This window comes from Podarcis filfolensis, assembly GCF_964270895.1.
Source record: "Podarcis filfolensis genome assembly, chromosome: Z".
Lineage (NCBI taxonomy): Eukaryota > Metazoa > Chordata > Lepidosauria > Squamata > Lacertidae > Podarcis > Podarcis filfolensis.
The window spans coordinates 45,843,726-45,857,448 of NC_139617.1; the positions used below are offsets into that span (position 1 = coordinate 45,843,726).

At 44.9% G+C, this 13,723-nt stretch overlaps 1 protein-coding gene across 1 annotated transcript in view; it reads right to left on the bottom strand.

Moving 5' to 3' along the window:
• The window catches only part of COL27A1 (collagen type XXVII alpha 1 chain), a 254,226-nt gene that overhangs the window by 25,611 nt on the left and 214,892 nt on the right, over nucleotides 1-13,723 (bottom strand). The window contains exons 43-48 of the mRNA XM_083597135.1: nucleotides 10,666-10,719; nucleotides 7,768-7,821; nucleotides 7,040-7,093; nucleotides 6,089-6,142; nucleotides 4,328-4,435; nucleotides 2,311-2,418 (exon numbers count right to left, since the gene is read on the bottom strand). Coding sequence (XP_083453261.1) covers nucleotides 2,311-2,418; nucleotides 4,328-4,435; nucleotides 6,089-6,142; nucleotides 7,040-7,093; nucleotides 7,768-7,821; nucleotides 10,666-10,719 — 432 coding nt within the window. The remainder of the gene's footprint in view (nucleotides 1-2,310; nucleotides 2,419-4,327; nucleotides 4,436-6,088; nucleotides 6,143-7,039; nucleotides 7,094-7,767; nucleotides 7,822-10,665; nucleotides 10,720-13,723) is intronic.

The window sequence follows — 13,723 nt, forward strand, 5'->3', positions numbered from 1 at the left end:
CAGTGGCAGTGGTGGTGGAGAGGACTGGGCTGGCACCCCCCCCAGCATGAGTGCTCCTGCCCAGCGTGTGTGCACCTGCCTGCCCCAGGCACTGGCAACCACTGCTACACTGCTGGTTTGTTTTGCATTGATTTTAAATGTTCTGGTTTGCACACTGACACAGATATATTTATATGATGATAAGGTGCAGCGTAAAAAGATTGAGCTAACTTTTGGCTTGTGAAGGGAGAGTCAAAAGAGTTTTGGCTCTATGGAAATGCAGTAATCCCCCAAAGCAGCTGGGGCTTCCATTGCTAGACACTGGAAGAAGTCCAGTGTTACTACATTGGGATCTTGGTATCAAATGCCTTAGCAAAGCAGCACTTCTGGAAAGCTCACGAACAAAATAATAAGAAGAAAAAATTGTGTGTGTGGGGGGGGGGTAAAGTAAAGAAGATGGTGGGACTTTGCTGATTTTGCCAAGAGAATGGATACAGGAAGAGCTCCTTCCTCAAGATTTTTTGCATCTAGAGATTCCTGTAGTGAAGTAGCTATTGTTCCTTCTTCTTGTAACTGAAAATACAACAGGCACATGATTGAGAGATGTATTCACACAGGATTCTGTTTTGATTATATTTGTATTTCTATTGAGCTATGTATTTATCCACTTAAGCCAAGATTTCTTATTTTATATTTAGTAACACTGAATTTATTCTGTGTTTGCCACATTGTTCATTTTTGCCATTTTTTAACTTACTGTATTTTGTATACAGTATTTGTATTTCCAATGCTCTGTATTTTGATGTTTCAAATGTTTGCTGTAAGCTGCTTTGTGCACAGCCTGTTGTGGAAAAGTGGCATATAAGTAAACTCAATCAATCAAGGTGTGTGTGTGTGTGTGTGTGTGTTTGAAGAGTTTTGATTTCCCAGTTCTCCTCTGCTGGCTGTGCCTCTACGTTCCTCATACTGCTTGGGCATGAGGGCTAAACTGTGCGATATGCAAGGAGCTGCATGATCAGTTCTCCCAAGACTTTAACTTTAGAACAGCTGCAAAGGGTATGGATTTTGATCAGAGCAGCAGCGCTGTCAGAAACTGCCAGAGCCAAATCTGGGGAACCGCAGACTCCAAGTGCAACTGCCCTGTGTGGTGAACTCATGGAATTGCATTTTGGATTACATCCTGTAAAGTGGTCCCTTGTAAAGTGGTCCTTGCCAGTCCCACCTACCCACCCTTCCTGGCCTTTGGTCTTTTGTAGACAGGGAGGGTTATTTAAGTAATTTAAAAGCATGCCTGAACCACTTAGCATTTAAAAACCTCTAATATGAAAACAAGAAACAGATATCACTAAAACAAAAACACAGCTAAACAGTAGCATAATAGCAGAGGACTGGGCAGCAAAGAGCAGGTGGAGCTTGGGGCAAGTGGAGTCAAAAGCCACAACCGGCAGACTCACACTTGACACACACAGAGAGAGGCCCCATCTGCACTACGCATTTAAAAGCAGTATCCCATCACTTTGAAGAGTCATGGCTTCCGCCAATGTCTACAGTGTGAATGGAGCAGAGTGTACATTCCATGAAGCTGGGATGGAGTAGAAATAGCAAGGCTAAGGAGGTGGAGGGGAAGCGTTTCTGCACTGCACTCCAAGAAAGGAAGTCCTTTCCTGCCAGCACACCAGAGATATCTGATCATGGCTCCCTGCTCCTGCTTTAAACCAACACAAAACTACACAACCTGCCTGTTCCTTTTCACCTGAAGCGGTGTGTGATCTAAACTCCTCTCCATTGGAACAGAACTGCAGGAGCAGCAACAGAAAGCATCCTGAATGCATTCTAACTGGTCCAGGGACACCAACCAGAGTAAAACTGGGGAGAATATATCAAAGTGCTTGCTGTGGATGGGTTGTGGAAACTGGCCTGGAATGAACCACCTAATGCAAATTGCAGCAAATAATTCTGTCCCGACTGGCAAATTGTCTTGATTCCGAAAGGAGTAAGAATATTTGGAGGATCTGTGGTTTTGTCACCCTGCCTGAAGGCTATTTTTCAATGGGAAGTTAGATTTAGAAGTGCTCCCCCCACCGCCCACCCTCACTGCCCTCTCCTTCAGGAGAACGATGGGAGCAGAGCCAGCCACTGGAGACTCCAAGCAAGATGGAACTCAGAGCTTATAATGTGGGAGAAGAAGGCAGAGAAGGAGAGCTCTGATGTTAAGGAAGGGATTGGGGGCTGATTCTTTGGTGGGGAGGGGAAACTGCTCTCTGTGAATTGCTGCCCCTTTTGCCTTCCCACCTCTGGTTGTAAAAGCAAAGGGGGAGGGGAGAAACCAACCTTCATTCCTGGGGGGCCCTGAGCTCCTGGAAGGCCAAGGACACCAGGATTCCCTCTTTTGCCCGACATTCCTGGGGTGCCTTCCTCCCCATCTTCACCCTGTTCTCCCTTGAGAAAGGTAGGGAGAGAGAGTTGTGCGTTTTAAACATTTTAATTGTTATCAAATGGGGGGGGGGGAATTACAGAAGGGAAAGGATCAAATGACACAGAATGAGTAATAAATATTGTTTAGTGCTTACATTTCCGACAAAAAGGATGAAAAAGAAACAAGAAGAAAGGTTAATGAAATCAACCTCTGCAGGATTCCTAATATACCATGTGGCTGAGCATTATCCTGCACCTTGTTATTCCAATACATAATAAACTGGACTGTTTTCTAATAAAGTTTGTCTCCCTTATGTGCATTTAATAATATCCAGAAGCTTCAGCATTTACTCACTTTGCTGATATTCATTTATATTTTGACAAATGTAGATAATGCCAGGAAACCCCGAAACTAATCTATGTAGCAGAGAGTTGGGAGTACAGTAATTCCTTTAAGCCTCAATAGGTGTCCTGTGGGCCTGATTCCACTCACACAGCATCTTTTAAAAAGCCCCCCACAGGCTGCTTCCCAGCAGGGAAGGAAAGACTGATTGCCCCATTTAGTAAAATGCAGCATAGATAAAATTCCTCACAATGGAGGGAGGCTAAGATCCAAGTTCACTGTTGGCTTTCTAGTCTACGGTGGGGAAATCAAAACAGCTGAAACTCAATGTTACAAGAAGAATGGAGCAGTTGCTGCTCCCTAGAAACAGACCAAATCTTCTCATGTCATTTGTATAACACAAAAATAGCACAATGAATTTGTATCTATGACATATGGCTGGTTCATTCTTAGTGGTCAATGGACAGGTTCTTGGTTATGGATTGGTTTAAACAAAAACAATAACAAACGATAGAATAAGGTAACATTCAACAATGCATAGCCAAATGCCTAATCAGGTGCCCCTGTGGTTGTGTTTAGGTTAAGTATGAGTGATAGTCATTTTCCCTCTTAGGTTACCAATGAAACAATAGAAAGTGTTGGCATACTGATGAATGGCTGGGTGTATTTCGAAGTGAAGATAATTTGTGTTACCAACAGCCAATTACATGAGTTGGGGAGTGGAAGAAACATGATGTCTTACAACTGTTCCATGCTTTAGAATGCTCTTCCACCAGCAGAGGCCTTGTCCGTACTTATTTTCCTCTGCACTTTCCAGGCACAGACCACACTTTAAAGCACTCTTGTTTTTTTGAACTCTGGAGCTTTCCCTGTGAAAACTCGCTCTTAAGTGCTGAACTGGAGCACACGGTAATACATGGAAACCCCAAATTGCCCTAAGTTGTGCTTCAGCTTTAAGAAGTGGGTTTTCGTGGGGAAAGCTCTGGGGTGAGGGAAAGAGCACGAGGACACAGATCTTTAAAGCACAGCCCTGTGCCTGGAAAGAGCGAGGCAATGGGTAAGTGTTGATAAGCCCAGAGATTTCGGAAGCCACCCTTGCCACTGACTTTGAGGCATCTCCTAAAGACCTTTTAATGCAAATAATGAAGCTATTTATGCTTCCTTGATTAGTCAGCCATTTCAATGGTTATTTTGTATTGCTTTGTGGTGTTTCATGTTTCACTGTGCTTGTACATTTTATTGATATTTGATATGATTTGGCAGCATATAACTATTTTTTATAAATAAAAATAAGTTGCAGAATGTTGTCCTGAGCATGGTTGCTACAGCAGAAGGGCAGCGTATAGATAATCTTGCAGCACATTTCTATGTGTCTCAAGACCCTCTGAGTTCAATGGGCCTTATTCCCAGACAGCCTTGGGGTAGAGGTCTACTCAGTAGGATTTACTTGGGAGGAAGGATCCACTCAGGAGGGAGAAGGTCCAGCTGCAAGGCATCACCCACCTGCAGGTAATGACCCAGCAGAGAATTATGCAGAGGCAGTGGTTATATAAATCAAGGGTGGGAACATTTGGCCCTCCAGATGGTTACCTTTTGTCCAAAGCTGCCATCTTTGCCAGGAATCCCATCAATGCCAGGGGTGCCCTCTTGACCCTGCCTTCCAACCACTCCTCTTGGACCTGGTAATCCTACAAGACCCTGCGAATATAAAGGCATTTGTGGCTGAAAGGTGGACATGAAAACTTGCTGCCAATTCTGCTATGCTGAAATAGGGTCACAGCAAACCAGTAGTGGGGATGCAGCAGTTGGCCTGGTGCTGGCACTGGCACAGCTGAGCAGCACAGCGCATCCATGGCAATCTTCCCCAACCTGGTGCTCCATAGATGTTTTGGGTTACAGCTCCCATCATCCCTGACCACTAGACATGCTGGCTAGGGCTGATGGGAGTTGTAATCTGGAGCACCTGGAGGGCATCCAGTTGAGCAAGGCTGGTCTAAGTAGTCTACACCCCCCCAGGGAATTCTTGACGGTGTGGGGAGTTAAGATCACACACCCAATAATCCCCAGCATCTCCAGTTAGGACTGGGGACACCCCCCATCTATTCCCCCCCAAATTCTTTTATTAGTTTTCCAAATTTATAACAAACATATCAACAAACATAAAAAGAAAATATCAAAAAACAAACAATTATCCTGACTGTAATAATCCCACTTTTGTTATCATTATTGGGTGACTTCCTCGAATCCCCCTGGCTGAGTTTCCATATGAATCATCGTAGCAGTTTTCCAAAACTATTTTCACATAAAATTTACTTGGTCAATTAACATCTTTCTTTCTTTTCATTTTGACTTTTATCCATAGTATTCTACAACATCTGTTAATTACAACATAGTTAAAGCTATGGTTTTCCCAGTAGTGATGTATGGAAGTGAGAGCTGGACCATCAAGAAGGCTGATCGCCAAAGAATTGATGCTTTTGATTTATGGTGCTGGAGGAGACTCTTGAGAGTCCCATGGACTGCAAGAAGATCAAACCTCTCCATTCTGAAGGAAATCAGCCCTGAGTGCTCACTGGAAGGACAGATTGTGAAGTTGAGGCTCCAATACTTTGGCCACCTCATGAGAAGAGAAGACTCCCTGGAAAAGACCCTGATGTTGGGAAAGATTGAGGGCACAAGGAGAAAGGGATGACAGAGGACGAGATGGTTGGACAGTGTTCTTGAAGCTACAAACATGAGCCTGACCAAACTGCGGGAGGCGGTGGAAGACAGGAGTGCCTGGCGTGCTCTTGTCCATGCGGTCACGAAGAGTCGGACACGACTAAACGACTAAACAACAACAACAAATTCTACAACATCACATATTTAAATCCTAGGCCAATCTGTTACTCACAAGTATTTCTATTTAAGTTATCTTAGCATATTTAACTAAATAATCTTTAAATTTCTTCTATTCCTCTTGATACTCCTCCTCCTTCTGGTCGCGGACTCTTCCGGTCAGGTTGGCTAGCTCCAAAAAGTCCATCATCTGCCAGGGACACCCCCCCATCTAAAGGCCATAGGAAACCTGCTCCTTATTGCTGAATCTGAGCAAGCATCAGTTGAGTTTTCTGTGGATTGACATTTGCTCCGATTCAGTGCTAAAAAGCAAGTTTTTCCAGGAAAAGCGGCAGGGCAAATCGAAAACTGCCTGGACTGCTGCTTTCTAGGCACAAGTGGAAGTGTGGACGAGACCTGAGTTAGATGGACCAATGGCCTGACTCAGTAAAGGAGCTATGTATGTTCAGCGGCATCACTTAACTGAGAGGTGTAACAAAAAAACCCCCAACAGGCTGTGCATTCATCACCTACCGGCAAGCCTCTGCTGCCTGGGGCACCCCCAAGCCCTTGCTTTCCTTTCTGCCCCTGAAAATAAAAAAGGAAAAGGAAAATCAGCCAAGCATCACCAAAGCTCCAGGAATATCTCATACCGTTGTGCCTTGAAGTCCAGTTCCACACCTCACCATTAAAGAAAAAGAAAAATAATTTCATTTCAACACTTCAGTGTTTTGGATCAGCTCTGGGACATTATCTAACTATCTATCTGTATCTGGAGGGGTTCAGCAAGGCATCATCAGTTGGGTATTCTTAACGTTGGAAAAGGAAGTCTGCCTTGGAAAAGGAATCCTCATCCTCCACCTCTGAGCCTCTCAGGTGCTCCATGTGATGTGAGAACACCAGATTTGCTAGAGAGCAGATTTAACTGACATAATCCAGACAACTACCGAGGCTTTTCTGCTCTTGGACTTCATTGCTGGCTTACCTTGCTTTGTGGTGCTTTCATTTGATGATTGCAATTTGTTGTATCGTGGGTTCTTATTTTCTATTTGACGTGGTTGGACTGTACCACGTTAAGCCCATGTGAGTGACTGTTCTTCAATATAGAAAACAAAGAATCTAAATCCTCTGTATATAGATGTTAAAGGAGGTTAAGCTAGAATTCTCTTCCTTGGCATGCTTACTTCCTAAGTGAAGGACTTCTTTCTCACTTACTCACTCTCTGTGTGTATTTCCCCTTCAATTTAAATGTATTAAGTACCATCCAATCAAGAGAGTCTCCACCTGCGTCCTGAAGTAGTACAGCCCAATCACAGGTCCATAATCTCTGGGACAACTTAGATTTGTAATCATTCCTAGACCTTCTCCTTTCCAGCTCCCCACCCCCACGAACCTCACAACTCTCTGGCCACCCCAAATGTCTGCTGCACGTGGGGCAACTCTGCCAGGATGCAAGGCTAAGTTGAGGTGTTTTTCCAAACCTACCGGATTGCCCTTGGATCCTTTCAGCCCTGGTTGACCTGGTGGTCCTGGATGTCCCTAGGAGAACAAAAGGGACAGGGTGTGGAAACTGCTTGAAAATACCCTTCCGGCAGAGACATCTTTCACGAATCACGAAGAACAGAGATTACTGTGCGTAGGACAGTTCTAGCCACATGGAATTAGCTTTTACATCTTGTGGGTAAGATTGTGTTTGCCCAGGAAGGCAAGGAGCCATGACTCTGTGGTAGATGAATAGTTTTGCATGACCAAGGTTCCAGGTTCAATCCTTGACCTCTCTAAGGAAGACTAATTGAAACCTCAGAGAGCTGCTGCCAGACACAGTGTAGGAAGTGCTGAGATACATGGATCAATGCCCTCACTTAGCTTAAGGCAGTTTCCAGTGTGGGCTTTAAAGTAAAGCATGCAAGCACCTAAGACCTCTTTGCAAATGTTTGGAAGTGTACCGCACCTCCTCTCGCAGGGTTTGGAAACCAAAGCCCAATTCCAATTAGGACACTTAGGTTGCAAACTTCAACATGCTAACTAGGCAGTAATCCCCAATAGAGCATGCATAGGATTGTGGCATTGAAGGGCAACCCAATGACCTGAGGATATGAATGTTGGTTCCATCTCCCATTTCTGCATGTTTTCTCTCCCTCTCTTCTACATACGCGCACCCTAGCACATGCACAGAACACCTTTCAAAAGGTGGGCAGAGGGGAGCTTCTTACGGGTAAGCCTTGCTGTCCAGGTTTTCCTCTCTCTCCATCAATACCCTCTTGGCCCTAAAAGGAAGTGAGAGGGAAGATTCAAGTTAAACTGCCATCCGAGATCCTTCTTTCCTCCCAGGGGCAGAGTGGTGAGTCTGAGCAATCCTAAACACTTCATCAAACAAAGCAGGCCTGAGGTTCCTCACCTCTGGACTAATTCAATGAGGGAGTGTCCTAGTGGATAAGTATTAAAACTCTTTAACGTGCTTGACCAGTTTATTAACACCAGTTGGGCCTCCATGTTTTGGGCCAGATACTCTCAATAAACACTCTCTAAGTTGGCCCACCACTTCCTTGCCACCAAAGCTGCGGCCCATTCATTTGTCCAGTGACTCAGTGCCCAATTCAAATAACTGCCAGAAGGTAAGCCTAAAGCAGGTTTGGGATGTTGCTCCATCTCCTCCCTCTGCTCAGTTCTTGCACACTCAGATGGAGGGACAACAAGGAGGAGGAACAGCAAGGCTCCAGGGGTTGGCAGTGGCATCACACACCCACCCACCCTTGTAGGCTTATAGGCCTTGGCAGGGACTCTTCCACAAATGACACAAAAGATAGAGGGAAATCAGTGTTCAAAACTTCCATTGTTCTAGGCACATTTTGGGACAGGGAATTTAATTAGCGCAGGCAGTTTCTGAGCTCTGGGTGCAGTACTGCGACTAAGATTTCAGATTCAAACAGCAGAGTGGAAGGAAAGGAGGACCTTTTTCTGCCTCCCCACTTCCAGCTACTCTCTGAAGATTGGAGAAGAGACCCTCTTAAGAATATTAGGGGGTTGGGCAGGGGAAGGACTAGACCATGTGAAAAATGAACATAACATGTTAGCTGCAGCTCATTCACTTTCAGCTTTGTATTCTTATTATAAAAAAGCATGCCTAGACATTCCATTGTTGCACCCAGAACCTAGGTTTAATGTGCCATTTAGCTCCTAACTTTCATATCTCTGTTTCTAATACTGAAGGAAATTTATGAGTTCTAAAGAAACAGAATGATTTGCATGGGTCAGTCTGTATGTGCAGACTCACAGGCCCTGTTCCTGCAGCTCACAACAATAACTACAACATTTCTCATTTATAAAGTGTCTCAGGTGCTAGCCACCTTACAAGTAATTGCATTAAAAGGAAGAGGTTCACAGTCTAAAAAGACGGTCATGAGAACAGAGGAAAAGAGGAGAGGAAGGGCTTTAGCTCAAGGGTAGAACATCAGCTTTGCATCCATAAGGCCCAGGGTTCAATTCTCAGCACCTCCTGGTAGGGTGGGGAGAGACCTGCTATAAGGCAGATCTGAAAATGCCTTTATGACTGAGGGAGAAGGAAGAGGCTGGGTTTCAAAGGCATTCAGTGCGGTGAGTTCTGTAAGTTTATATGCTTGAGGAAAGTGGCAGGTTATCAAACACTGTCTGCAGCTGGTTGGAGCTGCTGGGAGCTGAGTAGTCTGGCAGCACACGGAAGGCAAAACATTGGCTGTCCCAGACGTAGATCCTAACCATTTAGGACATGTATGATGCTCATGACACAGAAATGAAAGAAAGAGAAGGGTCAGAAGCAATTTCCCCATCTTGGTGCCTTCCAGATGCTTTGTACTACAGCTCCCATCATCCCTGATGGGATGGCAAAGAGCTGTAAACTCAGTGCTACAGCACCTGCGCTGCATGCAAAGGTCCCAGGCTCAATTCCTGGTAACTCCAGGCAGGGCTGCAAATGTCTCCTGTCTGAAGCTCTGGAAAGCCCCTGCTAGCTGGAGCAGTTGTGGAGTAGCAACACTGTGCTAGATGGACCAGTGGTCTGACTTGGTACAATGACGTTTCCTATGTTCCTCAGTTCCCTGGCCACTGGCCATGTTGGCTGTGACTGATGAGAACTTGGATTTTAAAATAACTGGGGGACAGGGGGAAGGCTGGGACAATGTCCAACTGTGGTAAAGGATACTCTGTTTCAAATCTCTGTCTCAGCCATGGAGCCTACTAAGCTGACCTTAGGCCATTCACAATTTTCTTGTAAGGATAAAAAAGCAAGGGCCAGGACTTGTGTTGAAGGTTTCTTTGAGCTTTCTTCAGGGAGGTGCCTGATTTAAATGCAATAAAAATGTAATGCATTTTTAAATGGTGGTTCTTGTCTTGTGAAATGCCTTTCTTACAGAGGCTTGCCTAGCCTACATTGTAGTTCTGGCACCAGCTGGAGGTATTTTAGTTTCCCAACGTTTAAAATTCTTAGGACTTTTAAAATTTTATTTATGCAAAGCAGAAATGGAAGATAGCAATAAAACAAACAATAGCAGAACAATAAGCAAGCTGCAGGCAACTGAGTGGTTTAAACAATTAAAAGTCAAGTATTAAGATGGTTATATAGGAGTTTTAAAAATAATAAAGAAATAAATCCAGTTATAACTATAGCAGCAGTGGAATGTCATCAACATGGCATCCTCCAGATGTTGCAGACTCCAGACTCCCATCAACCTTGACTGTTGGCCCCACCGGCTGGGCTGATGAGAGTTGTAGTCCAAATCATTTGGAGAGCACTACATTGGCTCTTCCAGGTTTAAATCAACTTAGTAACTTTATATATTCATTTTAAAAACTTTTTATAATTATGAATATAAAATTTAATACCTGAGGATGAACATTTTGTTTAGGTTGTTTCCCTTGTTGCCTACAACAACTTGTGTCTACCTGGGTCCCCCAAGATCAATCTAAACCTGCACATCCCTAAAGTTCTGGGGTCAAGTCTGTCAATCACATCACACACACACTGCAATATAAAAGGCAGGATATCCCCTAGCTCAGTGTCATGGAATTTTACAAAGAGGAGATAGCTTTTCCTAAGATGGTTAATTTCCTAACCAGGCATTTGGAGAAGGACTCACAGGATAACCAGGATCTCCAGGCTTCCCACGATCTCCTCTATCACCAACTGGGCCCTAGGAAATGAAATGCAAGAGAGGTGTTAAATGCAACCCCAGTCCTCCAAGTGCCTGCTTCATCTCCCACCTATGTCAGAAGACAGCTTACAGCTGTCACCAGGAAGAAGCAGGATCTTCTTGTTGATGGCCTCTGGTTATAGGAATCTGTGGTGTGGGAAGGCCCATCAGCCTAACCCAGGCATAGGCAAACTCGGCCCTCCAGATGTTTTGGGACTACAACGCCCATCATCCCTAGCTAACAGGACCAGTGGTCAGGGATGATGGGAGTTGTAGTCCCAAAACATCTGGAGGGCCGAGTTTGCCTATGCCTGACCTAACCCTTATCTCCTTCCCAAGGCAGGTTAAAAGGCCTTTGTGCTACTACTCTGATTTGTTTGTAGCGGGTACCCACAAAGGGGCAGCAATGCAAGCTGGCAGTTTCAGCACCATGGAAAGCTCCGAGTGAGCCACTTGCTCTGACAAAGGCTGGAGCTGAATAAACCCTCATTAAGAGTCCCTCTAGTCACACTTCCTAAGCTTCATCACCCTCACCTGAAGAATGTGAATACTTAAGGCAGGGATTGCCAGTGTGGGGGTCACACCTAAAAGTCTCCCACTCACCACCTGCTTCTTCATGAGGTGGTGAGAGTATTTACTCTTTTCTACCTTGAAAAGTATATAGAGCTGGAGAAGAAGTTGGAAGAGTGACACTCCCACTTCCTCTTTCAGCATTATGTGCTTTTCAAAACTCAAATTAATTCTGCTGGATCTGACTTTAACCTGGACCCCATAAAAAGCAAAGTTTTTATGTGCATGCTTATGTGTTCTCCAATATGAGTGAAGTGGTGGTGGTGCTGGGGTAAGGATGGGTAAGGATGAAATCAAGCACTTCTCTTCCTTTCTGTGCCCTCTTGCCTGGCACATTCCTAGTGTTGTTGGATAAGGTAGGGTGGAACAGGCAGAGCCTGACAACTCAAGTAAATTTGGTCTGTGATAAGGTTTTGGAGAGGTGCCTGGTGCAGGTTCTGTGGGCTCCTGACTACTAGCCTCAGGCTCTGTATCCAGCACACGGTCCCAGTCCCCAACAGCCCTGGTCTGAACCAGCTCATCTTCCTTTGACTCTGGTCTTGAGGCCAGCAGCTTAGTGTGGTGTAGTTGTTAGAGTGTTGGACTAGGGCTTGGGAGACTAGGGTTCAAATTCCCATACAGCTGTGAAGGTAACTGGGTGACTTTGGGTCAGTTACTCTCTCTCAGACTAACCTACCTCACAGGGTTGTTTTTAGGATCAAATGGGGTGGGGTGGAAAGAACCATTTATTCTCCCTTGGGATCCGTGGAGGAAAAACGGTGATATATAAATGTAGGAATAAATAAACAGTACTTCTTTCTGTCTGCTTCACTCTTTGTTTTTATATTTCATTAGCTGGAGGCTCTATATATTTTTATTGGCTTCTATCTAATATTAGTCCTACTCAGAGAAGATTCAATCTAAACTGATAGAAATGGCTGCTAATGAGCCTATTCCATGTCAAACTAAGTTGGATGCAACCCATTGTTTGTTTATTGACTTATTTCATAAAATGTATACACTACTTGATTGTAAAAAAACAACAACACCTCAAAGCAGTTTACAAAAAGACAGTAAAATCAAGAAAAACAACCATACCTTAAAACATACAAAAGTTAAAATACTAAAACAAATAAAAATTCCTACAAACTTTCTAAGCATATGGGTAGGCTTGTCTAAATAAGAATGTCTTCAGCAGATGCCGAAATGAACACAGTGAAAGGGCCTGCCCATATCCATAGGCAGGGAGTTCCAAGGTGTCAGTGTAGCCACACTAAACAATTTGAGTTCTTACGGATGTGTTGCGGGTATTATGTGGCACTTGGAAAAGTGCCAGTTCCATTGACTGAAGAGAGCATATGTGGGTTCCTTGGTCGGGCGATCTCACAAGTAAACTGCTCCCAAGTTAAGGGCTTTATATGCTAATAGTAGCACCTTGACCTTGGCTCTGTGGAGGATTTCCAATCAGTGCAGACCTCTGAGCACAGCTGCTATATGCTGACACCTGAGAGCCAGTGTGGTGTAGTGGTTAAGAGCAGTAGACTCGTAATCTGGTGAACCGGGTTCGCATCTCCGCTCTTCCACATGCAGCTGCTGGATGACCTTGGGCCAGTCATACTTCTCTGAAGTCTCTCAGCCCCACTCACCTCACAGAGTGTTTGTTGTGGGGGAGGAAGGGAAAAGGAGATGCTTAGCCGCTTTGAGACTCCTTCGGGTAGTGATAAAGCGGGATATCAAATCCAAACTCTTCTTCTTCTTCTGACAGCGGCTCACTCCCATCAGCAACCATGCTACAACATTCTGCACTAACTGCAGTTTTTGGACCAAGTGTGAGGGAAGCCGCACATAGAGCACAGTGCAGTAACCCAGTCTTGAAGTACTGTGGCAAGGCTTTCCCAGTCCAGGAATAGCCGTAGCTATCAAACCATCTGCAGTTGGTAGAAGGCACTACTAGCCACTGAGTTACCTGAGCCTTCAGTGACAGGGCTGGATGCAGAAGCACCCCTAAACTTCAAACCTGCCCCTTCAAGGGGGCATGCAACCCCATCCAGGGTAGGCAACTGACCAATTTCAACACAGGAACCACTAACCCACAGTGCCTCCATCTTGCCAGGATTCAAGCTCAGCTTGTTTATAACATTACAAATATAGAAAAATGGGATGGAAATAGTTTGGGGGAATATGCAACAAAAATGCAGGGAGCAACAGTCCTTGTGCCCTCCAGCTTCCATGACCATGTGGAATACTGCCGGGTTACATTGTTTGGACCTTGGATAGCTCAGTCGGTAGAGCCTGAGTCACTTAATCTCAGTGTCGTGGGTTTGAGCCCCGTGTGGGGCAAAAGATTCCTGCACTGCAGGGGGCTGGACTAGATGCCCATCATGGTCCCTTCCAACTCTAGAATTCTATGATTCTATGCGTCAAACTGAGACATGTGTGACCCCCCCCAGTGCAG